The sequence below is a fragment of the Phalacrocorax carbo genome, chromosome 2, assembly GCF_963921805.1.
Source record: "Phalacrocorax carbo chromosome 2, bPhaCar2.1, whole genome shotgun sequence".
Lineage (NCBI taxonomy): Eukaryota > Metazoa > Chordata > Aves > Suliformes > Phalacrocoracidae > Phalacrocorax > Phalacrocorax carbo.
In genome coordinates, this window is record NC_087514.1 from 42,117,968 (window position 1) to 42,144,019 (window position 26,052).

The 26,052-nt window shown below is 40.6% G+C and overlaps 1 protein-coding gene across 4 annotated transcripts in view; it reads right to left on the reverse strand.

Moving 5' to 3' along the window:
- Positions 1 to 223: 223 nt before the first annotated feature.
- FAM110B (family with sequence similarity 110 member B) overlaps positions 224 to 26,052 on the reverse strand; it is a 119,465-nt gene continuing 93,636 nt past the window's right edge. For 2 of the 4 annotated variants that reach the window (XM_064442673.1, XM_064442676.1), the window contains exons 3-4: positions 17,403 to 17,469; positions 224 to 3,100 (exon numbers count right to left, since the gene is read on the reverse strand). In XM_064442673.1, coding sequence (XP_064298743.1) covers positions 1,686 to 2,798 — 1,113 coding nt within the window. In that variant the 5' untranslated portion in view covers positions 2,799 to 3,100; positions 17,403 to 17,469 and the 3' untranslated portion in view covers positions 224 to 1,685. Of the gene's footprint in view, positions 3,101 to 8,124; positions 8,172 to 17,402; positions 17,470 to 26,052 lie in introns of all 4 variants that reach the window. The other 2 variants (XM_064442674.1, XM_064442677.1) reach the window with 2 other exon arrangements.

The following is a 26,052-nucleotide window of genomic DNA, read 5'->3' on the forward strand; positions in this document are numbered from 1 at the left end:
TATTTTAGGAGTCTTGAAAATCTCTTCTAGTTCTTCAGACAGATCATGCTGCTATAGTTACTTTATAAAAAATTATATTCTGAAAAGCACTTTAGTAAAAGAAACCTTTTACTGGAACTATTATTTAACCAAGACCTTCTACAGCACTAAAACACACTGCAATTGAGTTCCCGATATAGTTTTAAGAATGGGAGGGGTAAAAAAAAGAACAAAAAACCTACCATACCTGCACCAGGAGCTATTTATTAGCATAACACTCTTCCTTTTAAAGATTTCGTAACAACTGAAGTATATACAAAGTCTTACAGCATTTACACAATAAAAAAGTTTCCTATTAGCTGATGAAGTATAAGGTAGTGCTGCAATTTACTTCAAAGCATGTTTACAATAATAATGAAGCAGACCACTGTACTTTCAACCCCTCCGCTACCACACCACCACTGTCAGTTGAAATGACAGTTAATTAAACCACTGGGAAGACACAGATTGTCAAAAGATTTGTAACATGTTGACCTGCAGCACTAACCATCATAAGGAGGGGGTGGGGGGGGAAGCTACATACTGTCATGTTTCTACACTTTCCTAGAGCTGTAACAAATTTTCACAGCCTTGGATATAACATATGCAAGACAACATAATCACAATTTTTCAGATATAGTTAAGCTACTGAGTGTATTTACTTCTGAATAGGTGTTATATTGATATGGCTGTGTGTTTCCATTTTTGTTCATTAACTGTTCAAATAGGTCTACAAAAAAAATTAACAGACAGCATGGAGTTTGTAGTCATGATGTGTTTGACTAATAAAGGCATTCAATATCAGCTATAGGATCTAATCATTCCCGTCAAAAGTTTAAGACCAGGAATCTTTGAGTAAAAAACAAACTCGCAAAATCCCACACCTGCAGCATTTCCATCTGTTGATTCCAACCTTCTTTAAGCTTTTCCAACAGGGTAACACAAAATCATCAAAATGTTTATACCAACCCAAATGCAAGACTCATTTAATTTATGAGAGGTCAAGCAGATTCACTAACTACTTCTGCTGTAAAATTGAGGGAGCCTATCTAGAAAAAAGAAACCTTTACTGAACAGTCCCTTACAAGTAGGGATATATAGTTGAACAGAGATACGTAATTTAAGAATGTAACATTCTTTGCCTTTCAGAAACAGTTTTACACGTGCCAATAACGCACTTTCTACAAGAGATAAGGCTGCTTTGCCTATCGTCGTATGCCTAAACCTCTTATTTTGGCCAATTTTACTCTTCCTCCCCCCAAAAGGGATTCTGTTTCAACTTAAAAGCTAGTAACGTCAGTTGACAATTTCTGTATTAAGACAAGAAGTGACATATAAAACCCACAAGGAACCACATAAATACCAAAGAAGTCATATAACCTTTCAATGTAAACACTCTGATTATACTGAAGCCCTAATTAGATTCTCGTCTTAAACTTTTGGCAGATAAGGTGTATGCTTAGCCAGGCTTTGTAGTTAGTTATTGTTCAAGTGGAAGCCAGGTCAGCTCACATGTTGACAGGCATGCAACTTGGAAACATTGCACAACAAGCAACACAAAGAGATTTGAGAAGTGTACAAGACTTCAAGTAGACTTCACAACCCTTCACAACTGAATATTCACAGACAAAGATACAGTCCTTGCTTTTTCTACGGTGGATTTTCTCTCACACATGGGACACTTTCTGTGACTCTCTAGCTTGCTTGATGCTATATAACCACTTGATGATTCTGGCATTCCTTTCAATGGCAGAAATGCCGTATGGCACACGGTCATTGGCACTGTCATCGTTTCTAAGGTCACTGTTGCTGTCCTGAGACTGTTCACAGTCTGAGCTAATCATGCTTGCACTGCGAAAGTTGAGGGATATAATATCAGAGTTAGCCCTTGCAAAGTTTTCCATCCCGAGGTTTTCAAGCTCTTCAGGATCCAGTCCGCAGTAGTTAAAGAATCGCTCAACATCTGCGTCGACACGAAAGTATCTGTCACTTAAGTCTGATTTTGATCGCTGTAGGGAGGGTCTTCTACTAACTCCGCATCCAGACTCAACTGCCTCAATCTCTGGGGATTTCAGGGTGGCGATGGCAGCGATTTTGGGCTTTGGAGGCAGAGGTGGGGCTGAACTACTGCAGGGTATTGCTTTTAAGGGCTTTGCAGTAGTTACTTTCCTAATGTCTGAAGAGCTGTGAGAGACATGCAAGAAAGTCTCTGCCGACTGATCTAGGAGCCTTCTGCTGACGTTGGAGCTGCTCTCCTGTGGGCTGCTTCGGCCCTGTGTGGGATAAACCTTCAAAGATTCGGCAAACGAGTGTCGGTTCAGCTCTGTTGAGTCAGCTCTGTGGGGCGGCCAGTTTCGGGGACCGTGCTTATACCCTGAACCTGAGCTGGAGCCTTCGGAGCTGTTGATGATGTTCTTCAAAATCTCGAGTTTCAGATTTTCTCTCTGGACGCCACTCTCGGTCTTTGTGTTGTTACTGAAGACTTTCAAGGTGGGGCTCCCCAGAGCTCGCTTGGCCGCAGGACAGACCGGCGGCTTTGCCAGCACCGCTGGCTTCACAGGCTCCTGCTTGGCGTTGATGACCTCCTGGCTCTTGACATATTTTGCCTTGTCGGCTTCTAGCCTCTCCACCGCGCTCAGTCTTTTTGGATTAGGCTCCGCCTGCCTGCGAAAATAGTCAGGTCCTTTGTTCAGGATGCGGAGAGGAACGGCGGACGTGAAAGTGACAGCAGGGCTGACCGGCTTCACCATGCTACCTGTCGGTAGTGTTTCTGTAGGCATGTTTGGTGGTCTTTCCCCCGCAGCCGTTTTGGATTCTTCTCTGGGATCTCCTAAATGCACGGTGCAGAAACATGTACATTAAGCACAATGAATAGCCGATGAATCCTGGGATCTGAGCGTTAGCAGCAGCGCCTCATCTCACAGCTCATTAAATAACACTGCGTTTCTCTTTTAAAGGCAGCCTTTGTAGGGCAAGGCCACCCGACACAAGTCCGTATTAGTCTGCTCCGCCGACTCCTTTCTTCTCGCTGAAAGATGCGGGAGTCTCGCTGTTCCCTTTGTGCTCTGCTACCGGCAGCGATCTGAAATGCAGAATAACCAACCACACGTTAGCGAGAGCGCCTGACATCAGAGCGATAGCAACAGCCGCCTCCCGGCCCTCCTCTCCCACCGCCGGACGGGATGCAGCCGCCGGCGCCGGCGCAGGGGAGGCGGCGCTCGGGGCGCCCATGCCCCCCTCTCGCTCTGCACCCCTGTGCATCTTATGAGAAACGTGCTGGTTGTTGCTTACTGTCTAAGCTCGGATTTAACAAAATTACACTGGAAGAGAAAAAAATTTTTTAAAAATTAAACCCCACTATGATACAGCCATGTATTTCTGGAGAGAAAAAGGGAAGCAAAATGTGTCAATTCAGAGACTTAGACCCACCTATCTCCTGAAGATCAATGGAAGAGCACTTTCAAACTAATATCTTTGGCTTTGATTAGTTGATTTGTGTTCACATTTTATCTCTGAACCCCAAACATTCTTCTTGTTATAGGCAACATACCGTGTAATTCTAAGAAATTAAGTGTATTTTCCTTTTTTATTAAATGCTCCAGAAAACAATCTGGTTTAAAAAGCAGAGAGCAAACAGAGATATGTAGTGCTTTAAGTGCAATGCACATGTTTCATTGTTAATTTAATCTAAAATCAACAACTAAAAAGTAGGAGATCTTGCTAAAGCCAACTATTCCAGTTCAAAGCCTGTTTGAACATTAGTCCCCAAAGCACCAGTGCTCCAGTAGTAAAATAAGGATTTCCAAGTTCTTGTGACCACCTTACAGGCTTAACAGAACAACAAAAAAAGGCTTCATTTTTTAATGAAATATTTTGTGAGCAGGCAAAAACATTCTGACTGGGTTTGAACGAAAAGAACTGGTCTTCACATTTGGATATAATCATTCAAGTTTTCTACCAACCACTAAGTGCAAATTAAGTTTACCTTCTTCTAAATTATTTTAAGATCCTATCACTTAGGACTGTCACAACAGTCTAAAATCCAACACCATGGATGATGTTACAAGTGCTGTAACAATTTTTCCCACATGAGGCACTGAAGGGCACTTATCGCAGAATCTACTTTTCAGCAGTGATTTAGCTAATGGGTGTCATTTGTTTTATTACTGCCCCATTAATCTATGCTGCCCTTTTTAATATCCCATTTCTGTTATCGCTGTGTTCTTCAGGGAGAGAAAGAAAAGCAGCTGCTTCTTCTTCACTCCTGTAAGGAACGCAGAGCAGCATCATTCCTAGGGACGACCTGCTTTCATGTGCACTGCCATGCCGTGCATGGTCATCCATCAATAACCAACTTACTAATATAGGGCGTGCCATCAGTATAGTGTCTAGACCAAAAAGCCCAACAAAAAATTAAAATTCTAGCTAAAGATACATTAACAGTAAAAAGAAAGCAACCTCAAGTACTGATTCCCAGAAATACATGACATACACATTGAATATTCTCTCTAAATCATCCAAGGTCAAAGCAGGCAAATAAAATATATAAATGTTATAATGAGATTATAGGAAAAAGCTGAGCTTTCTCCTGAAGGCTCACTGTCACAGGCATTCTTCAAATACAAACTAACATATTTAGGTGGGTGATAAACCAGACACGCGTTCAGTGCAACTGAAAGGGTAGTGAAATGTTAATTAAGCTTCCCTTTCAATGTTGTTTTATAAATCCTAGCACTAACTCCTCAGCAGTTTGACTTCCTGAATTTTAAGTAATTCTTTTTGAAAGGGAAAAAGCTCACTTTCCTCATTTGAATCAACATATTTATTGGTACTATTTTGAAATTAAGTGTCAAATTTCCAAACGAGCTGAAGCCAATTCCAACACACATCTGCACACACACTTTTCTCTTCCGTACATACAAATCAAATCTTTCCATGCTGCCAGCTCAGAGCTTGATGGCTAAGTGCTTGTAAAAACGCCTCATTGGTGTGTGTATTTGATACTTGTGTGCAGAAATCAAACCTATGTGAGACCAGGAGTCTTGTCAGGAGAAAGCAAATCCCCCCAAACCCCGCAACTCTCTGTACTAAACACCACTGTCACCCAACTGAGTTAATGCCACTTGAATAAGCAAGACCACAACTCTCCATTTCCTCCTCGGCCACTGCCATTAAAGGCCACCATGGTCCTGCCCCAGAGAACAGCTGCCAACTCCATTCTTCTGGCGAGCGGCTCCATACACCACTTCAGATCGGAGCTGTGGGAACCGAGGCACTGGACTCAAGGCTGCTTTTGGAAGTCTTTCCCCAGTACTTAACAACTTCCTCACTCAGGACAGCCTTGATCGATGCCAGCAAGCATTGCTTAAGAGGCTAAGCATCCACATTGGCTTCAACACCACGCTTGAAAGGCACAAAGAAGAAGGAAGGGGAAAAAAAATCCCAGCGAGCATGCATGTTCATCTGAGAGAACAGGAGTGCTTGTTTGCAAGCACGTATGGAGCCAAGTGCCCTGAAGTCAATGGAACTATGCTGTGACTGGCAATGAGCTTCAGGCATGCCTAGAAAGAAAAGCAAAGACCTGGTGAGGAGCCAGGGCAGAAATGCCCACTCGGGCCAGCACAGGGAGCCAGGGGAGTAACAGCAAGGTTGTTACGTGGCCAGGCACGGAGCCTTTGTACCTGTGGGGCTGCTGGTATGAATTATGGTACATGCAGCTGCAAAAAAGGATCAGCTAAGGCTTTGTGTATTGTTTAAATTGCCCCATTTCACCGGGGTGCTGCATTTAAATATCACGGGAAAGTTTATTCAGTACTCTTATCTCACAGAGCTAAAAATTATTAACCAGACACTGTTAGAGAAGAAAGTGGGATGAAAGAGAGGTGGATAAATGTAAAGTGCTAATGAAACAACTTCTCCTGCCTGTGCTGGTGATGGCTGCAGCCTAATTCTGCTGCTAGCAGGGAAAGTGAGAGCAATTCCTACCAGCCTCTCTGCTGTCCATGGGCACCTGAAACACAGCAGCGACACTAGAGAGCCTTGCTACTTATTAATTTCATTGGTAATGAAAAAGGCTGAGCAGCAGCAGTACAGCGTACTCTCAGGAAGGCAAAACTGTGCCACTTAGTTTCCAGCTGTGAAAATCATCATTGCAGCAACAGGGATATAGAAATGTCTTTCTTCTGGCTTAAACTCCCAAAGAAATTCACTGCTTAGGCATCTGAATTTCCTGTTGTGTACAGCTCTCGTACCAGTTTTGCACTGCAGAAATTCAAAGGCAAATAGGTTTTCTTCACCCACTCCCAGGAAATGTGTGAAATATGCTTAGGGACCTAAGAAATGCTCCTTTTACTCTGTTTACATCCAAATGTCTACTTCATAGGTGTAATTCTTCTATGGACTGAATTGGGTTTTCCAGGATTCACTCTGGATTTCCGCTATTGCTCTTCCTTATAACAACTGCTAGACTTAAGAGATTATTTAAAGAAAAACAAAGCTAAAAACTTACGCACCCATTCAAACACAGTTTGTTTTAATACTATGCATACATTAATAAAACCTTTCTTAAAGTTCTCACTAACTGAGCTCCTCTAATACCCATCAACTGTTGCAGACCAGCTGAGTAGAATATAAAATGTACAAAGGGGCACAGGGGTTTTGGCTTTTTAAAGCTGTATTTTAAGCCAGACACTTCGACTCAGGATTCCTTTGCAACAGAGCCAGAGACCCAAAGCACTTATTCATTCTAGGCATCGTGCTCTAATCACTCTTAGGTCTGTAATATGTTTGTCAGATATTCACATTTAAATAACAGGCACACTATCTGCATGATTTAGGGGAACACAATACAGCCTAGAGCAGCAATAGCTATACAACTATCATTAACTACAAATAAATCCTCTACAAAATATTCATCCCTTGATTTCAAGCAAGGACAGTAGGAGGAATAAACTATGCAGAAACTTTGGAATTACAGCTCCATATATTCTAAATACGCAGTTTTTTGAAATTTGAAAGAAATTTATGAACTGGCCCCATTCTGGCAAATATTTATTTCTAGCACTGTTATTACCACAATGTTATTGTGCAATACTCAAGTTTATATTTTCTCTCATAACTAAAGCTGCATTCTAAACACAGACCGAATGATGCTAACTGACAGCAAACAATGTGCCTTCCCTCCCCAGTCCTGTGTTGCCCTGTAGGCTCCTACACCTTGGCCAAGTTTCAGCCATTCTTCGCTGAAAAGCATCCACAAAAGAGCATGATGTATTTTTAACAGTATTCGAGTTGCAACAAAGCAACTAAAAACAACAGTAAAAACGTGGCCCAAATGAAATTAGTGGAATTTCTGCTCTTGACTTCGGCGAGGACACAGCTTCACCCGACAAAGCTACCACGAAGCTCATGCTCTTGATTCACCCCTCTGGGACAGCGGATGAAGGGATTGTACGGGATGTAGGGTGAAGCGCAGTGGATAAATATAACGAAGGCTGACAGCCTTTACTCTGCTTTCCTTGTTATTTAAAGGCCCGTGTCAATTTTATTTTCCAGACGATAAAATATAACTACCACTACCTCAAGATGCACCATAAACATCACATAAATTCCAGCATAAGTAATCAATGAGTGATCGCAATAGTACTCAAAGAGATCACAAAACAAGATCTGCATAGGAACACAAGACACAGACGGAAAATGTCAGGCTCTGCTAATGACTAGGTGCACTTTATTGCTGCAGGTCCCATTATGAAGATGTTGCTTTGTTAACAGTCCCTGCAAAGCCTATAAACGCGGGCTTCACTGAGAATGACTTGCTACAGGTCTATGCACTAAGTTATACTAACGTCTACATCTAAAACCGATATAAGTTCTTCTATGGATAACTGTCATTATAAACCTCACATATTTATATTACTAAGTTTAAAAATACAGGCTAAGCCTAAATAAACTAGGCTTAAATTGACCTAAGATAATACACATCCAGAATGGCAGCAGTATTTTGATTCTAAAATCAATTTTAGATAAACACGTGTAGACTTTGTCTCACATAATATTAACTGTCAAGATAAAGCATGAGAAGATGGAATAATCTTTCGGACCTACCATGAATCAAAAATCTAATGAAAGTGCTGATTTTCAACTCTGCTCCCCTGCAAAAACATGAAACAGTGAAAGTAAGCGAAGAGCAATATCTATTCAAGTAGACGTTTAAGCCTTCAAAAGGTCACAAAAAAAAAACGTGAAATACAGTGACCTAAAACCAAGAGCAGCAGAATTATGTAGACATGGGAAATCTCCACCAAGTGGGAAGGTAACAACTTTGGCAAAGGTGGCCACTTTTCACTACTGGTGTATTACTTCCAACTACAGCTAGCATTAACTTTGTAATAATTTGCATTGATAAACATACAATGGGTTGATATATTTATACTACTTCTGTTTTGCTCTTACATCGTACTCAAAAGACTTTTAAGTTAAAACTCTCCAGAAACGAAGCACTGCCACCACTTAGCACTCCTCCTATTTCACTGTGCAGTTGAAACGATGAGGTTTAAAGCAGGATGCTGCCACAACCAGAAATGCTAACACCGTTATGGGGAAGTAGCTTCTGGAAAATCCACGGAGGTACAAATGCCTCCGTGGAAAGCAGGAAAGCAACTTAGCAGCTATATTTACATACTGCCCCTGTAATGTATGCTTAGCACTCACTGGGAGCTGGCTAAGAGGCCTCTTTGAAAGAAAAATCTTCAGAAAGTATTTTGCTGCTTTCTAGTTCTGAGATCCAGCACTGTTACATTTTCTACCCTGTAGTAATAATCCACTCCCAGCAATACTTGCTTCTGGGTAAATACTGCCCTACAGATGGCTCCCAAACATGAAAACTGATTTCTTTCAAAAGGCACAGACAGCTGCACAAATGCACACGAAAACTCAGAAATGAAATTTCCCCTTCTTCCAACTAGATAGTTAAAAAAAAAAGTTATCTTATTATTTAGAGTGATATCACATGCTGTGTTTGTAAAAGCTGTAATGGTAATCAATCCTGTTTTCTTTGGACCCCTGTGTTGATTACACTGTATTGCACTCTTTGGAATAATTTCAGCATCTAATTTAAACAACAAAAAAAAAATCAGGCAAGAGCCTAAAAAAGTACAGTGAGGAATGTAATCTGCTTTATTACATTGGTAGCTCTAGCTTTATGTGCATACTTCTATTTCAGTGTGCATTCTATAAGAACGATCCTCTAAACACTTTGCAAAGCTTTAGGGAACAGCTTTACTTCTCATTCATCACCTGGTGTCAATGGTCTCAAGTCCAAACCACTTTTAACCTTTTAATTCTACATCTCTCCATAACCATCACATTTAAATCTATAGGCTCCTCCCTACAACAAGATCACAATTCCCAGTTTATCCTGTGGTCTCCTGGGCCTACACAATTTTCCCAAGATCCTCTGCACTTTTAGAAATCAACACGGCCCCTTTCTTCAACACAGAATACCTGGTCCTGGTGTTCTGTCACATTTCAAAGATTCACCAGACCCTGAGGCAGGTCCCTGCTGCACCAGGTCCCAGCTGTTTGGACCCTCTTCTCTTAGAAAAGGGGGATTCTTATTTCTCTGCTCCTTCACCACCTCCTCTTCAAACCAATTCCCCATTGCACCATCCCATTTTTGCTAGACGCAGCAACTCCTGCTCTGCTCTGGTTGAAGGAGCGGTGCTACTTGGACCACACGCTATTCCTTTCCTCTCCTCTACTAATAGGAAAAGCTGGCACCTCATCTCCTGCTCCTGGCAGCTGTCCTTCCCATCCATGCTTGGATTCAGCATCCTGGAAAAACACTTTTTTCCTAGTGGTAACATTTTCAATGTGTAAATAAAAAAAAGAAATTTATTGGGCAGCTTTATGTGTCATTGCTGAGCACTGGAAGAACAGAGGGAGGCAGAACAAAATGGTTTTAATTACAAAGCTCAGGAAAAATGTTTTAAATGGAACACTATTCATTTTAGTTCACATCTCAAATTGTGGTAATTCTTAACAAGTCCATTTGAAGAGTGGGCCATATTTTAAGCTACCCAAACCTTTGTGGTAATAAGTTCAGTAGAAATATGCATCAGTGAAGAAGGAAACCAAAATCTTCTATCTGCAAAAATGCAGACACACACCTGCAAAGCACCCTCCTCCTAGTATTACCACACAGAAACACTGCCTTACAAGCAGGATTTGCAGACTCTACATCAGTCACCCCTGTGGCCCCTGGCCACAGCAAAGTCTGATCTTCTACCCTGCAGAGAACAACAGAAGCACTAGCATAATCAGTAATTAGGCACCTGGGCGACAGCTCAGTAACTTCTGCAGTGTCCCTCACTAAAAAACTGATTATCATTAACTTGCTGCAGAACATACATCTGGATAGCAATATTTTAAAAATGCAAATTCTGGACAGTTTAACACACCAAGGTAAATTAAACATAGTCCTAAATCCTTGAAGTGTTTGAAAACTTGTATGAATGTTAAAGCAGTCTACTGCAGCATACTTGTCATCATGAGTGCAACTACAAGATGAGACTTGGTCTTAACTTACACTATGGAGTGAGCCCTAAAACATAAATCACCTTGGCTTAGAGGAACAACTTCTGCACGTAAACTTGGAAATACTGAGAAATCAAGCCAGACTTAAATTGATAAAATGAAAAGTATAGATTTTCAGAATGAAAGCTTATATTAAATGTGCAGTGTGTCTACCAACACAGCCCTTGTAGTCAGACTTGAGGACCCATGACCAGATGACTTCAGTAGGTTCGCCTCCTTCACAGCTACTGCAGCAAGGCAACATGCCTTCCCTTTGAGATTTGGCAGCTCACTTCATGCAAACCTGTAAAAGCAACCTCAAACGGAGCACTCAAAAGTAATGTGCACTGAAACACACGGATTCTGTAGGGAAAGAGAGTCTCTATGTTCACCATTTAAGTGACAGCAGAGTTCATAAAATCTCGGGTAGCTGATGTTTAGGTCTATATCTCACCTTGAAGCATGTGTTCCTCTGCCAGTACATTTTTGCTTAAGCTAACAAATTGAGAGTCACTTCTGAACTCTTCTGCCTGGGTACAACACCTGAATATCAAGCCAGGTCAAAATCTGGACACCTTCTCCATCTCCCATATTTGACTTCATTGGGAAGGAACTGAGAAATCTGGAACGAACATGAGCATGTAACAGGAGGGACGTTCGGGGGAAAAGGCCGATGGGTATGCCCTGCACACCCACGCCACCTGGCATGGGTGCAGCCCCTTTGCTTCTACTAGCAGGCATGCACACAACTAAGCCTGATGGCTAATTCCCAAGCTGTAGAGAGGAACCAGGGATTTCTTTGCCCATCTTGCTCATTCACACTACCTTATCCAGCAGGTACCTACCAGCCCTAAAAACGCAGTCAGGGATCATTAGGATGACGAAGAAAACATCTTTTCCTCAGCTTGACTTGGAGTGCAGACTGAAAGCAGCCCTCCCGAGCAGATGTTCAAAGTACTAGGCTATACTGTAAGTAGACACAGATCCCTCTCCAGCACTTCTTTTCATTGGTTTCCACTTAAAAAATATAAAATATTTGCAAGGTTTCTTTAAATTAAAGAAAGAGTTACAAAGCCCACATAGGGTACTTGGCGAGGAAATCGGGTTACTAACCCTGCTCCAGTGCAATTAAGTAATTTCTAGCAAGTAGGACATTTCAGCTGAAATAGGAAGACCCACTCAATATTCTGCCAGCTGAGTTCTTCCTCAGGAGGTGGGAGACTTTCCCCAATGCGGGGACCAAGGATTTGATCAAGCCTCCCATGTCTCAGAAAAGTGCAGCAGTCTCCGACCTTACGGACCTGGTATAGCAATCTCATCTCTTACGGACACCTGCAGCTGCTGCTGGCTCGTTTTTGTGGGAAAGGAAAAAATTTACCAGGCTCTGTTGTAAGAGGCCAAAAGCCCCGAAATCTCAAGTTGCCATGTTTAGACTCTTATTTATTGAGAAAAGTTTTCTAAAACTGTTTACAGTGAGAAATATTTTAAAGGAACATACTATCATAGCTATAAACAGATTTTATTTGAGAAATAATAAACAGCTGCAGTTAGACATTTTCTTGCAGTTACTAACCCTGCAGAACTCCAGAAATGTTCAAATACATGAAGACCCAAAGTAAACAAATATAGCCCAGAAAAGAGGAACAATCCCAACAGTATGCTGTGAAAAAACAGAAACTATCAAGAGCTATTATAAATGGAAAAAATAGATCATACTTAAAATTTCCTTTCCTTTAGTCAGAGGGTTAATTAGTAAGAGAAACTTTAAAAAATACTTAAAGTTTCAAAACAAAGCTTAATAGTGTCTTTCAGAAGGTTCTTAGTAGTTGTGAAAATATATTTGAAAGAAATAGTGAACAAGTATATGGAATATTTCTCAAAATACGTACCAAATTTTTACAAGCAAGAAACCAGAAAGTCACAGAGATTACATATATTTAAATCTTTTCTCTCTTATTTTAACAGCTTACACTTGTTATATAGAGAATTCTTTTTAATAAAGTCTATAAATGAACAGAACCATTTCATCTTTAGAAATAAATATTAAATTATAGCCAATGAACATCATCTGATATTAAGTGGTTAACTATTATCCTGCTTTCCGATGGGACAGAGTTAATTTTCTTCCTGGTAGCTGATATAGTGCTGCGTTTTGGCTTTAGTGTGAGAACGAAGTTGATAACACCCTGATGTTTTAGTTTTTGCTAAGTAGTGCTTATATGAAGACAAGGACTTTCCAGCTTCCCATGCTCTGCCGGGAAGGGAGGGGGCACAGCCAGGACAGCTGACCCCAACTGGCCAAAGGGACATTCCATACCATATGACGTCATGCCCAGTATATAAACTGAGGGGAGCTGGCTGGGGGCAAATGGGGACTGGCTGGGCATCGGTCAGCGGGTGGCGAGCAACTGTATTGTGCATCACTTGTTTTAGATATATAATAATCATAACAGCAGCAGCACCACCACCACATTTAATTTTTTCTCTCCTTTTCTGTCCTATTAAGTTGCCTTTATCTCAACCCATGGGTTCCACCCCCCTCCCCAGTTCTCTCCCCCATACTGTGGGGATGGGACGGGACACGGGGGACATGGGACAGGGGTGGGAGGGTGAGCGAGCGGCTGTGCGGTACTTAGTTGCCAACTGGGGTTAAACCACGACAAACCTACAAGACCACCTTTAAGAGGCAGTACAGCAGGCACAATTAAAAACTGAGTATGCTAAAACCAGTACCATTAGAACAGCGATAATGTTTAGCCAGTGAATTACAACAGAGTGGCCTAATTCTGACAACTGAGAACTTTGAGCCACTCTTCTGATTAGCTGTGGGGTTTTGTCAAAACTCTTTGTATTAAACAGCCTTTTCTGTAACATGAGATATTAATTCAGTAAGGTCAGCATGGCTATTTAAAAATAATTTCTACACCATAATTGCCCTGAGTTAACCATTTCTAAGTATTGTACCTTTATGTATGTGAAATATTGCCCATTTATGTTTTCTTTAAATAAATGCACTGTGAAATTTTTGACTATGTAAAACCAAATCATGTCTTTTTAAAATAATAACACACACTTCCCCCCTCCCCCCCAACAAAAACAAACTACACATAATTTACAGCAGTGTTCCAGGGCACGGCAACCTTCAGAGCAACTCCATGAATGGTATCTTTTATTTTTGACTGGTACAGCTATGTTTTTCTCTAGATAAGAGGACATTTTCCCATACCACAGGATAGTTCATTCCCCTTTTCTCTAGCCTCAAGTCTAAAGATACATAGTATTAGAAGTCAAGAAAGAAAATGAAAGGAGTGCATAACACTATGTCTTGAAGACATGTCTGTATATTCACAACTTCTTCAAGCCGATGATTAAAAATACCGATTTTGGCACTGGAACACAATGCAATTTAGGTCTTCAGTGTTATTATGATGTTGCAATCAATGACAGAGCTGCATAAAGCAACACAAGTACTACACTGTATGTGCATGGCCTGATTACGTGTGTAACCCCTTAGACTACACTGGATGCATTTACTAGAGTTGTTGAGGTGTTGGCTGTTAGAATACACTGAGGGTATTTTCTTCTTAATTGCTATATTGGAAATACGTGCCCACAGGGTCCACATGTTAAAACTACATATCTTCACAAGCTGTTCACAACCTATTTAACCGAGATGAATATCTGGTTAGCTACTTGTTAATGAGTATCCAAACTTGTGTTTAATATCCAAGTTTGATGCTCAAAGTGTTTTTTTGTATTACTGACATATAATGTAATGACTCTTCACTAAACCAATGTTCTTAGAAAGTCGCTTTTCAGACTGTCCAGACTGCGCACTGAATGGTTTTCAGATATCCGAGGGACCTGCTGAAGTTATGATGATGATGGAAATTCCTCCTGGCCACACCTTTTAAAAAACTGTAAAAACCTTACTGTCTTAAAGGAAAACAAAAGCTTTATTGCATTGCAATCAGTGCATTTAATCAAGTGGAGAGGGAGGCAGTACAGGGAGGATTGAGGCATCTCAGCTCCAAGAGAAAAAAAAACCAGACCCAAACCTGGAATCGGGAGTGTGGGGACAGACACAAGCAGAGTGACAAATGGCAAGACACAGAAAGGCAGAGGAGAAATGCAATTACTAGGAAAAGAGCAGAGAGGAAACAGTGTTAGGAATAGAGAATGGGCACGGACAGTGGATTAGGAAGCAGAAATAGGTTACAAGGACAGACAGAGATTAGACGAAAAAAAAGAGAAGGAAACTTCAAGTGCTCTTCATCACCTGACTGGCAGCCCCCATGTCCCACAGAGTGAACAGAGCCGGTGCAAGGATGCAGTGAAGAAGGGTATCTATCATGCAGTGAAGCTCCTGAAGCAAAGCTCCCTCCAACCCAGGCACTTTTGGGTTGCAGTTAAGAGATATGTCCTCTCCTGTCTCCTGCAGCCTCCATGCCCAGGGCAGGCTGTCCACCGAGCCTAGCGGGCTGGCAGTGGAGGACCTGGCACCAGGGTGGCTGGCAGGAGGAGATGAATGAGGATACCAGCCTTTGAGCCCCGCACGTTTTCAAGAGGAAAATGAACAGTGGAGGAAATCCAGTCAACCAGTAACACTGGCCAGTCAATTGAATGAGTGCCAAGGTTTGCCGTAGCTGCCTCAGTAAATACAGTTCTTCCTTCTGGCATTGCTTCAGCTTGCTTCAAGTGCTGTTGGCTTGCCCTCAAGGAGTCCTGAACTAGGGACTTGACCTTGTTCTCACAAGTGCCTTAGAACATTGCTTAGAAAGAGAACTTAAATTATTTCTCTATTCCTACCCCCCCTTATAGTATCAGACTACCTCACCATTGCTATGTATCTGTTCTCCTCTCAGACCTATGATACACAGCCACATTAATAGCTCCTCCCTCTCCTGTAAACAAAGCAAAATCTCCAAACAAGGGATTAAATATAGGTTTGGGTATGATTGCCCTGAGGAACAACAAAGGAACCTTCTTCCAAACTCAGAAACCGGATACAAGTATCCCAGGCTTGTAGCTACTGCTTTACCCCAAGAAATTGTTAATTCTTTAGAGATGATTATCAGCCAACTTTTTCAGTAGCTCGATCTAGAGAAACTGAACTTGAACATCACAGGGCCAACACACCTAAGCCAGACAAATCATGAGATGCAGCAAACAACATGCTGAGCCTCAAGTGTGGACACGAGATGCCTGTGTTTTCATCCACCCATGCCTGCTGCATAAAGGTAACCTCTCCCGGCCAGCCACCCTGCCAGCACACCGTCACCATCACTGCGGGGGAACTGAGTCCCACCAGCGAAGGAGATGTCCCTCACTCACTAGCACCGTCTCATCACTGATTGGACTGGTTTCAAGACATTCTCTAAAAGCTAATAATGAGGCAAGGCTGGCTGTGTTACACCACAGCCAGGACCAAATGCTGCTTTCATCATAAATCATGGACCCGATTTTTTCAGTTTGTAAAATAAGCAATATATCTCCAACAAAAAAATACAGACCTCTTGGAACATCTGTATGAACATCAAACACTGAATTCCCCTTTTAAGACGACAGAAATAAATCCCATACGGCATGACGTCAGGAAAGTAAAAATATGAAAAGCGACTGGGAAATTAAGGTGGGTTAACTTGTGACCACAAAAACTAACACATATCGCTTACAAGGAAAGACAGTTTTGCTGCCTTTAATTTCATACTACAGAGTATCTGGAATTTCAAGCTCCCAATCTCTTCAGCTGACAGAAATGGCTTCTGAGATGTTTTCTATATTCTGGGAAAAGATTTTTACCCTGAAACAAGGCAAGCATATTCTCAGAGTTCTCATTTTTCTCCTGAAATAAAACAGCAGCAATAATTGTTAATTTAAGACCCCACACAATGCAAATTTACATTCTGGAGCCAAATATGGTGATTGGAAACAGATGGACATGAAACACCTTCTATTGAGCAGAACTGAAACTAAATATTAGCGAAGTGGTTGCTGATTTGATACATGACGCATCAGACACTGATTAGTGATTTTTTTTCTTTGCTGCAGTGAAATACCAGAGGTGCTCTACCAGTCTTTCAAGAATTGTACAACCATTGGTACAAACTGCCACATGTACAGTTCCTGTCCCCGCCTGCCATCTTGGGTTTCAGTTGGTTTCCCTGTAGTCACCAAGGATGAAGCTACTCAATACATGACGTTCTTTCCATTATTCCTGATGCTGGATTCCCTTCTTTTGTATAGGAGCTTTAACAATGAATACAAACTTAAATGCTTATCTGCTCAGACCTTGAAATAAGGCTCGGAGTCTTGTGGATGGACTCAGAGATGTTTAAGCTTTCTTCTGGTTTTGAATGCATTAGTAATAACCAGATAAATTACAGAGCTCTGGACGACTAAGGCTAGAAGCACTCGATTGCACCAAAGGTCTCTGTTATAAAAAGTTAACAGAATCTACTGAAGAGAAAGACTGTAAACAAAGTACAGACTGTGAATAAAGGATGAGAAAAAGCCTGGAACTACTGGACTATTCGCAAAACGGATTCTGCAATGTTGACACATACATTGCTGCATGATTGAGGCCAGCAAAAGCAAACCTCAATCTTTCTTAAACAGTACTGAAATATATATTTGCAACTAATGAACTTGCCAACCCAATTGATTAGTATGGGTCAAGGAAGAGAAATTCATTACCAGAACACACCTCCCAGGACAGCAGAAGAGGACATGGTAAAGCCCTTCTGGAATTGCCCTCATTTTATCAAACCCTGGGGGGAAAAAATATGCATTTTAATTCAAAAAGATACCTGTAAAAGCGCAATGCCAGACTCTTGTCCACGCTCTGAACAGGGCAGTGTAATGCTCCAGGTGGTTCTAAAAAAAAAAAAAAAAAAGAAAACAAAATATGAAAAAAGGCAATGAAAAACCCACCAGAGAAGTAATACGCCAGGTGTGTGTACGTCAGTGCTGCTGTGATGTTGGAGGTTGTGGAAACCGGGCGGCAAGGCTGGTCCACGCCATGAGAAGCGAGGGAAAGAACTGCAAGGCAGCCACGAGAGCGACCAGGACTATTTCAAATAAAAGGCGAGATAAGTGATGAAATCAACATGGCTGTGCACTGGAAAAGATACAAGCTGTCAAGCTGTGTAATAATAACAACTAATTTAAAAGTCACTTGGGAAGCCCTAGAACACAAGCTCACATACGGTACAGTACCAGGGTGCAGGACGAGATGCAGCCACGCTGTGGATCAACGCATAAATGCAAACAGGGCCAAATTTCAAAACAAAATTTTTAATTCATTGATGAAGGACAACACAAAGTCGTGCATTTTAAGTTCTTGTTATAGATAAACAAACCCTTTTGGTTTGGTTTTGGCTATTTCCAGACGAAGAGAGAAAATGCTGGGGAAAAAAACCTACTCTATTTCCATGATACAGCTTTAGCAGGGTGTGGAATCAGCATTAGCTACTTTGCAAGTAACTGAGGAAAAATATCAACATGTAAATGTTAGTGTTTACTTCAGGGCAGCAGCTAGTTGGTTTTGATATGAAAATATGGAATCTACAGTGATGACAGGTTTTTTAAGTGATCTCCCATATTCAGGGTTAAGGTCAAAGAGCAGAAAGTTTGTGTAGTTAAAACCCCCACACACCTCCCTGCTGGGAACTAGGGAGAGCTGACAGGATATATTCCAAACTAACAACCGCAAAAAAACCCTATTACTAATTTTTTATACATCTATTATGAATTAGTTGTTTACTTTTCAACACCTATTTGAAGTGATTATTCATGTAAGAAATATAAATGTTCTACTGGTGGCACAAAATTATTGAAAAAGTACGAATTTTGCTATTTTTTTAATTAGCCTTTTCCCCTTTTCTAAAGCACTTTTTTAGTGAACGTTTTTTAATATTATGGCAGTAGTGTATTTACAAAACACTACTCCTTTCTAGCCAATCAATACATGTTTTATTTCATATGCAACATCTTTTTCTCTCCAAAATTATTAGGTACTTTTTGGGGATTTAAATTGGTTATTAAAATCCATGCAGAAAAAAATCTGAACCTTTGTATTTTGTGTCACCTGCTAAAAATATTTGTAAGTATCTTCACAATGCAGTAAGCTGACAGAAAAGCACATAATTTTAAAATTTTGAGATTATATTCCTGTAATTAAGTATTCATATACACAATAGTTAAGGGAAAAATAAATCAGTGTATTCATTTGGGAGGAAAATGGCTCTTCTGCAGGACGCAGCCTTCCTCTGCACAATTTTATGCAGAAGCAGCTGTTTTCCTAACCCTGCAATGAGGCTGGTGACATCCAGCTGAAGAGTAGAAATGCCAAGCTGAGGAAGACTGTCCAGCACAATATTTTTTTTAAGAAAGCTCCAAAACACAGACACCATGTAAGGGCACACACCAAAAAGTTTCCTTCTTCCCATATCAACATGTATGCATTTTTATTATTTTTATTGATACAAGTATATAGACATAAACACTCACATATATACTGTTTACCCCAATACTAGTAATTCAAATGGACTTGAAAACTATTCACAAGGTAGTAGCTATGCACAAAAATAAATATCTTCAAAATTTTGGCAAGACTAGAAAAGTTTCTATCGTTTCCTCAAAATACATTACGCTTATTTTAGATCGTTATTCAAACAGCAACAGGGATCAACACATTTACAATGCAACCGTAGTGTGAACTATATAGTGGAATATATTCTTGTTTAGTGAACAGCAGTGTATACTATTTAAAAAATGTGTAGCCTATTGCATCTTCTAAGTGCTAGAAAAAGGTCATAGTAATACAAAGTGTAAGTATTAATGCTGGAGTAGCTCCCGTACAGTGGGTTGCCATAATAATTCTCTGGTTCCACAATAAAAGTACTGCTCCAGGTCTCAAGGGTTTCTCGAGCGGGTATGCATTAAACTGTGAAATCACTAGGATGGGACACACCCCATAGGCTTCAGTGAGCTTGGATCTGGACCTGCGACGGCAACGACCAAGGAAGACGTGCAAACGAAACCCAAGCAGATTAATGTTCTGTGGAGCTTTTAAGCACATGACTGGTTTCAATGTTCATGCTATGAAACAAAACACCAACAACCCTATTTATCATTGGCAAAAGAAGCATGCAGTGACAAAACTGCTAACTGATAAGGCTAATAGAGTAATATGGAGTCAGACCAAGTACTACACAAGTTTTTCAAAATGACAACACAATATTCTCCAGTCTACGCATCTCATACATTGGTGGGACCAACCACAAAGCACCACTGTGGACCACCCTCTGTGAGGGCTCGGATGCCTCCACCAGCAGGAGAGCAAATCCTCAGGCAGGCAGCACTGAATTTTGTAGGTGCAGGATGAACCTACATCATGGAGAACCATACATTTATTGCACTGTTTTAAGTGGATGAACTGTGTGGTTACAGAACTCCACTAGCACTTTATCACTCCAACATAGTGCCCTTCAGTGACACATTTCAGACAAACTTCTTAATCAGCACAATACTCTTAACAGAGCTGAGAGGGACCAGGTACAGTACACTGAATATTTTTAAACATAAACATGCAACTGCAAGAAAAAGGAGAGAAAATGTACAATGTAGCATAAATCTCAGTAAAAAACATGAACGAGGACTTGCTGGGACAGCCACGGGCACCAAATCTTCCTTTCCCAATTAACTATACTGTATTAAGAGGTGTCATTTGAATATTTCTCACGTTCTAATTGCTCACACAGGTATAATTCTAATGTCTTTAGAAAACCTCATCCCTTTCTGCATGCACTATGCTAGATCTCTCTCAGAAACTTTTGGTTCACCCATCTATCTACCTGTCCAGCTTGGCCCCAGTACAGGACATCCCAGAAAGGCCACCACCGAACAACATGTGCTTGTCTTCTCCATGAGGCAGAAGGAAGGTGATAAAGAAACAGCTGTGCTTGTCCCACATCTTCCAGGGAATTTGTAGTACAATACGTGGCCGGCCTTGGCTTGGAAGAACCCGTGTACTTGTGACTAAACCACTATCAAATGCCTGGCCTCCGAGAAGGCAACAGAGCATTTAGTTGATTCTTCGGTGCTTTTTAATTCTTTCTTGGATTTCTTCCTGGACCTGGAGGTCCAGGATTTAATTTCTCTTGCAGATGTATTATTCAGATGAAAATACAGCACGTTTCCATACAGTTTTACATTGGATGCGCAGTAGCTTGAAAACATTTCCTAGCACGTACGGCTATAGAGAGCTCAGTGCCTCTTTCTGGTGACGCACAGACCTGCTCCCTGCAGGCAGGGTACAGCGGGGCACCCCCTTCAGCATGGCTCACACAGTGTGCGCTGTCAGCGGCGCATAGTTACCACTCCAATTATTTCTTATTACCACTCTTAGATTCCCCCCCCCCCCCTTTAAGTAACTTAACAAGGCCAGTACTAGCAGATTCGTATCACCTCAACAGGAAAGGCTGGTCCTCACAATACTTTCTTTTAAGGAACAATAAGTGGTCCTGCAGAATGTCTCTTAAAAATCAATAATAGATATGCTGATATAAAGACATGGTAGCTGAGATCTGTGTAAAGAACTGATCGTCACTGGCTCTTACTAGACAGGTGCATGGGATGTAGTTGAATTCCGGCCTTAACATGAATCATTAAAGCAGCTGTTCTTATCTTTCCAATTCTCTTATTAAAGAAAAATAGAGAGGAAAAAGATAGATAAAAAAGAAAAAGATTTAAAAACATCTCAGATCTAAAACAGTGCAAGGAAAACTGATGTTGAGCTTCTCAAAGCCACAAAAATCCACGAAACTGAGCCATGAATACAAGCCAGTTTATCTCCTGAGCTTCAGCTCTAAGATTTAACCTCCTTTGTAATGCCAGAAATGCTTAACGTGCACCTAGACAGGAAGCACTCAAACCAAGATAAGAAACTCTGGACTAGAGTAAGATTGTAAAAAATATCAATTTCTTCAATATTTTTCAAATCGACCAATTATACAGGTGTGAAATATCACATTTGTCTCTGAACGGACATTTCTCTAGAGGTTTCTTCTCTAAAAAATTCCACAGCCTCATTCAAATTTCTCTCCAAAAAAATCCTTTTGAAATGCCTAGAAAAAAAAACACTCCACAATGGCCGGGCAGCTGGCATACTGCAGTTGCTCATTATCCTAATTTCAAGTGTCTCTCTCATCTGCTGGTGAAATCAAGGTCAAGCAAGAAACATTAACAACCACTATGCGGAGATCTGGGGCTATCATAATTAATTTTGTAGCTAAATATATTCTAAACTTTTCTATCATTTTCTGATTTTTTTGTTTTAACCATTTGGCAAACAAAAGGATATGTACACTGTTCAGGAAGGACTGATGCTCCTTTTCAAGACTGATTGACTTGAGGAAATCCACATCCAGGCTGAGTGAGTGCTGGCAGGACCAGAGCTCTCCTTCCCACCTGTAGTGCCAGGACCTTCTACTAACACGCCACATTTGGAAGACTCATTAAATGTATCTTCATTATGGGGTGAGATCTTTAGGACTAAGACTCATTGAAATGCAGGAGTAATATATGAAAATAAGGATTATTTTCTTTTTCTGGCTAGGGTCCCTGCTTCCTTCTGTGGGTCAGCCTTATCTCTAAAGGTACCTGATCCATCTGAAGTCCTGTACACTTCCAGTCGGTGGGGCTAGAAAACCCCACTTTGCCCTGCCAGAGGTCCCTCTAGCTGACTGCTTGTCAGTTCAGCGTCCTTAAAATAAAAAGCACTGTGCTATGAGCAAAACCAGTGTGGGGCCCAGATGACCAAGCATTGTGACTGATATCACGTATTTGAAATTTCAAAATCTCAAAGGAAGAAATGGCCAACTTGTCTGCCACGCAAGCAAGACCCCGGTGAGGATTTTAAAAGGGAGAAAGAGGCCAGCCTAACATCTGGATTACTTTTTTGAGATACATCTGAAGAATGAAAAAGACATCTGACCCTGGATACTGTCACCAGAGGGATGCAGCTCATAACCATTTCTCAAAGGCACTGCCAGGGATGTATCATCTTCGGCAGCTCTTAACTGAGAAGCATGGTGAGCCCTGCGCCTGGGGCAACCATAGAGGCACCGTGGTGAGGATTCAGGGTCTGCACCATTTTTCCCCATTTTTACTCACTGGAAACCAGAGAGTTTGTTTCCTGAGCCAGAACCTGGCTTTTCCTTTAGATATCCACAACTACAGATTGCCAAAACTTATCTCAGTTTAGACTCAAAGATCTGAATCTTAAAGACGAATAATTACAGCAGATAAAAGGAGTGTTTCCCCTTGCTAATGAAAACTGAAATGAAAGAAAAATGGAAAGAAATTATTATAAAACAAGTTTCAAGTATTTTCTTAGATAACATCATACCAACTAAAAGCATCTTCCTGTTTGCAGTCTGCCTTCTTTACGAAAAGCTAAAATATTTATACCTAAATATTTATACTGTTCTGCTTTTTGCCTTCATCCAGGTTCAGTGAATTCTTGACCCCTAACAGTAAATCCATAGAAATACCACAACAGGAAAAGTGAAAACCACACACTTGGCTTTATTTGAACTACCTGGGTGACAACAAATCTTAGTCAGGATGCCACACACTGACATGGGCAGACACACAGAGAGGATGCTGTGTGCCCAAGCTGGCCAACCTGGAAACGAATGGAGAAGGAGCTCAAAGCCGCAGCCCGTGCTCCGCTGAGGAGCACACAGTGCACGCAGTACAGCAGGTGGCTGCAACCACAAGTTGCATGACCTGCAACAGCCTACTTACATCATCTTTCCCATGACTGCAAACAAAAATCGGAAATTGTGTTAAACATTTCCCAATCATCTTTCTCTGTAAAAATACTAATCTCACTGCGCTTTTTTCCCCAAATATTACCATAATAGAGGGAAACAAAACAAAAGCTAAATGGAAGTTTTGAAGAGAATGAAATTTGAGTTATCACTGATCTTTGCTTGCATGAAACCTGGAGAAACTTCGCTGGCTTTGGTACAGCCAGCAAAAGGTGACTTAAAAGGTTTGATGGTTCACGTAAAATACTCGCATCTGGATGTGCCACTTTCTTATCTCACTCAAAACGTTTACCTAGCGTTTCCCACGATGGAATCCTCCAGTTCTCCACTTGCATAGTTGTAGTTGTTTTGGGGTGGTTTTTTTTTTTTTTTAAAAAAAACCAAACGAACAAAAAAGGTCTTGCAATAATTATGATGAACAAAAAATTGCAGGTAGCCTCTCATCTGAGAGCTGATGTGCTGAAACATCTACTCAACATCTAATTGTACTCAGTTTTGCTTACTACCACAAAATAACAAAAAAAAAACCCCACACCCCAATTTTTGAAACAAATAATTGTAGTTGGAGCAGTGTAATTGAAGCACATCTGAAGCATATTACCTTTCCCAACAGTTACTATATATAATATAGATATTAAAGCATTTTTATAAACAGATATATTTTTGTATAATTTTTTTAAAAAAGGTAAAAGTTAGGCCCGTGTTTTTAATGGAAATGGTTAATTAAGCCTAAATTCAGAGACTTCGTGTACCCTTTTAAGAGGTACTTAGCACCCAAGAGTCCAAGTGTGATCATGAAGTAGGTGCCTGGTATCTCTGAAAACCAGGTGTAAGCAATTCAAACTGGAACGTACAAAGTTAAAGGCTACCTTTTGAAAAATTAGACCTCACGCACCTTTGCTGCATGCAAGTCACCATGCAAGATGTAAGGAATACAGTCCATTCCTCCCAATATCCCCAGTCCATCACCCTTGGCAGCAGATCGTACATATCTTTTACTAACACCTCTCGGTGAAGAAGAGGAGATGAAAATAGGACTCAGCTACATATGTGCTCTCATACCAAAAGGGGATTCTTGCTTCCTCTCTACAAAAAAACCCCTTTGATTTTTATGCAGTTACCTAATTAGATTTCACTGTGCATATTAAGTTTTCTGATGTCTGGCTGCTTTATGTTCAGTCCAAAATCAAAAGAGCACACACTCATAAATGACCCTTTCATTAAAAGAAACCAAACCAAAAATTAAGACAAGATTTGTCGTATGTAAAGGTATCCCTCACTCTACTTTTTGTTTCCTCAGTTCAACCAAGGAGAAGACACGTACATAGCTCCTAACTAGGTCACAAACTCTACTTTTCTAATGTTTTATTCATGTACCTTGTAAAGGGATGCACATTATCTCAAGTTCCAAAAGAAGCATCATGATATGAGCAACAGCTCTTCAAGAATGGATCAATATTGTGTTGGTATTACTCTGTTTTCGGGAGGGAGAGACAGATCCAATTTCTTCAGTCAGTGAGAAATAACAATATAAAATCAAGTCATCTATTTCTTGACATACTATTTGTTTCAACCTATAGTTAATAGTTCCTTGATGAGTCTGTGGATTATTCCAGAGGAATTCTCAAAAATACCTGTAAGAATAAAATGTGTTGCCCAAAGTCTAAATTAGCGATATAGAGTTCATACATATATTAGACCACATGTAATGGTCAGCACATCAAAAAAAAGTTGAAACCTACTGTTTCATATTACATACTCTGAAAACCATAATGCTTTTAGATATATATATAGAATAACTGCTTGTGCATTTTCAGCTAGGAGATAATGGATATCTTAAAAAAATGACATGAGAAGTCATCAGGTGCCACAGCTCTCACTCAGCTCATTAACCTGGATGTTTACAATATGCCTGACCCTATTTCTTCAGATCTTTATAAACCGATGCTTTCTTTCAGGCCAGTACTTCTAACATGTGATTCACTAAGATTTGGAAATTCCATCTGGAAATTTTCTTTTTTTAATCCCCTGGCTAGAAAATGTTGGATATCTACACCCCATTCAGCACTGCTGAGAAAGATGAGGGCCTTTGCAGAGGTTAAAAGTAGACTCTGGGCACTGAGCCAGCCTCCAACTGTGCTTTGCCCTGCTAAACTGTGTTTGGATTTGCTGTGAGAGTATACAGTATCTGTATAAAGGCTCTTGAAATACCAGGGGCAACATAATTTAAAAAAAAACACAACAGGGAAGCAGCAGAAAACACTGTTTAAGCACCGTTTTTCCACTTCAGTCACTAACAGAATATGATTCACACCTGGATCCTGGAGTAGCATCCACCTTTTTGGGCTGGATGATTGCATTTGACTGCAGAATATTTAATTTTATACTGGACAACACAGTTTAAGCTCTTCAAGAAAACAAGTCAAGGTCAAGTCTTGCTGGATGGGGGTAGTTGTAAGAATGGACATTGCGAGATATAAAAATAACTGAGCTAAGAAATAACAAGTGCGTTTTTCCTTTCTATTACCATACATAGAATTTGGTGTGACATCATACTATATACAACTATGTGAAAATGTCACTTTTTTGGAGATGTTGCACAAAATGGTAGAAAAAAGGG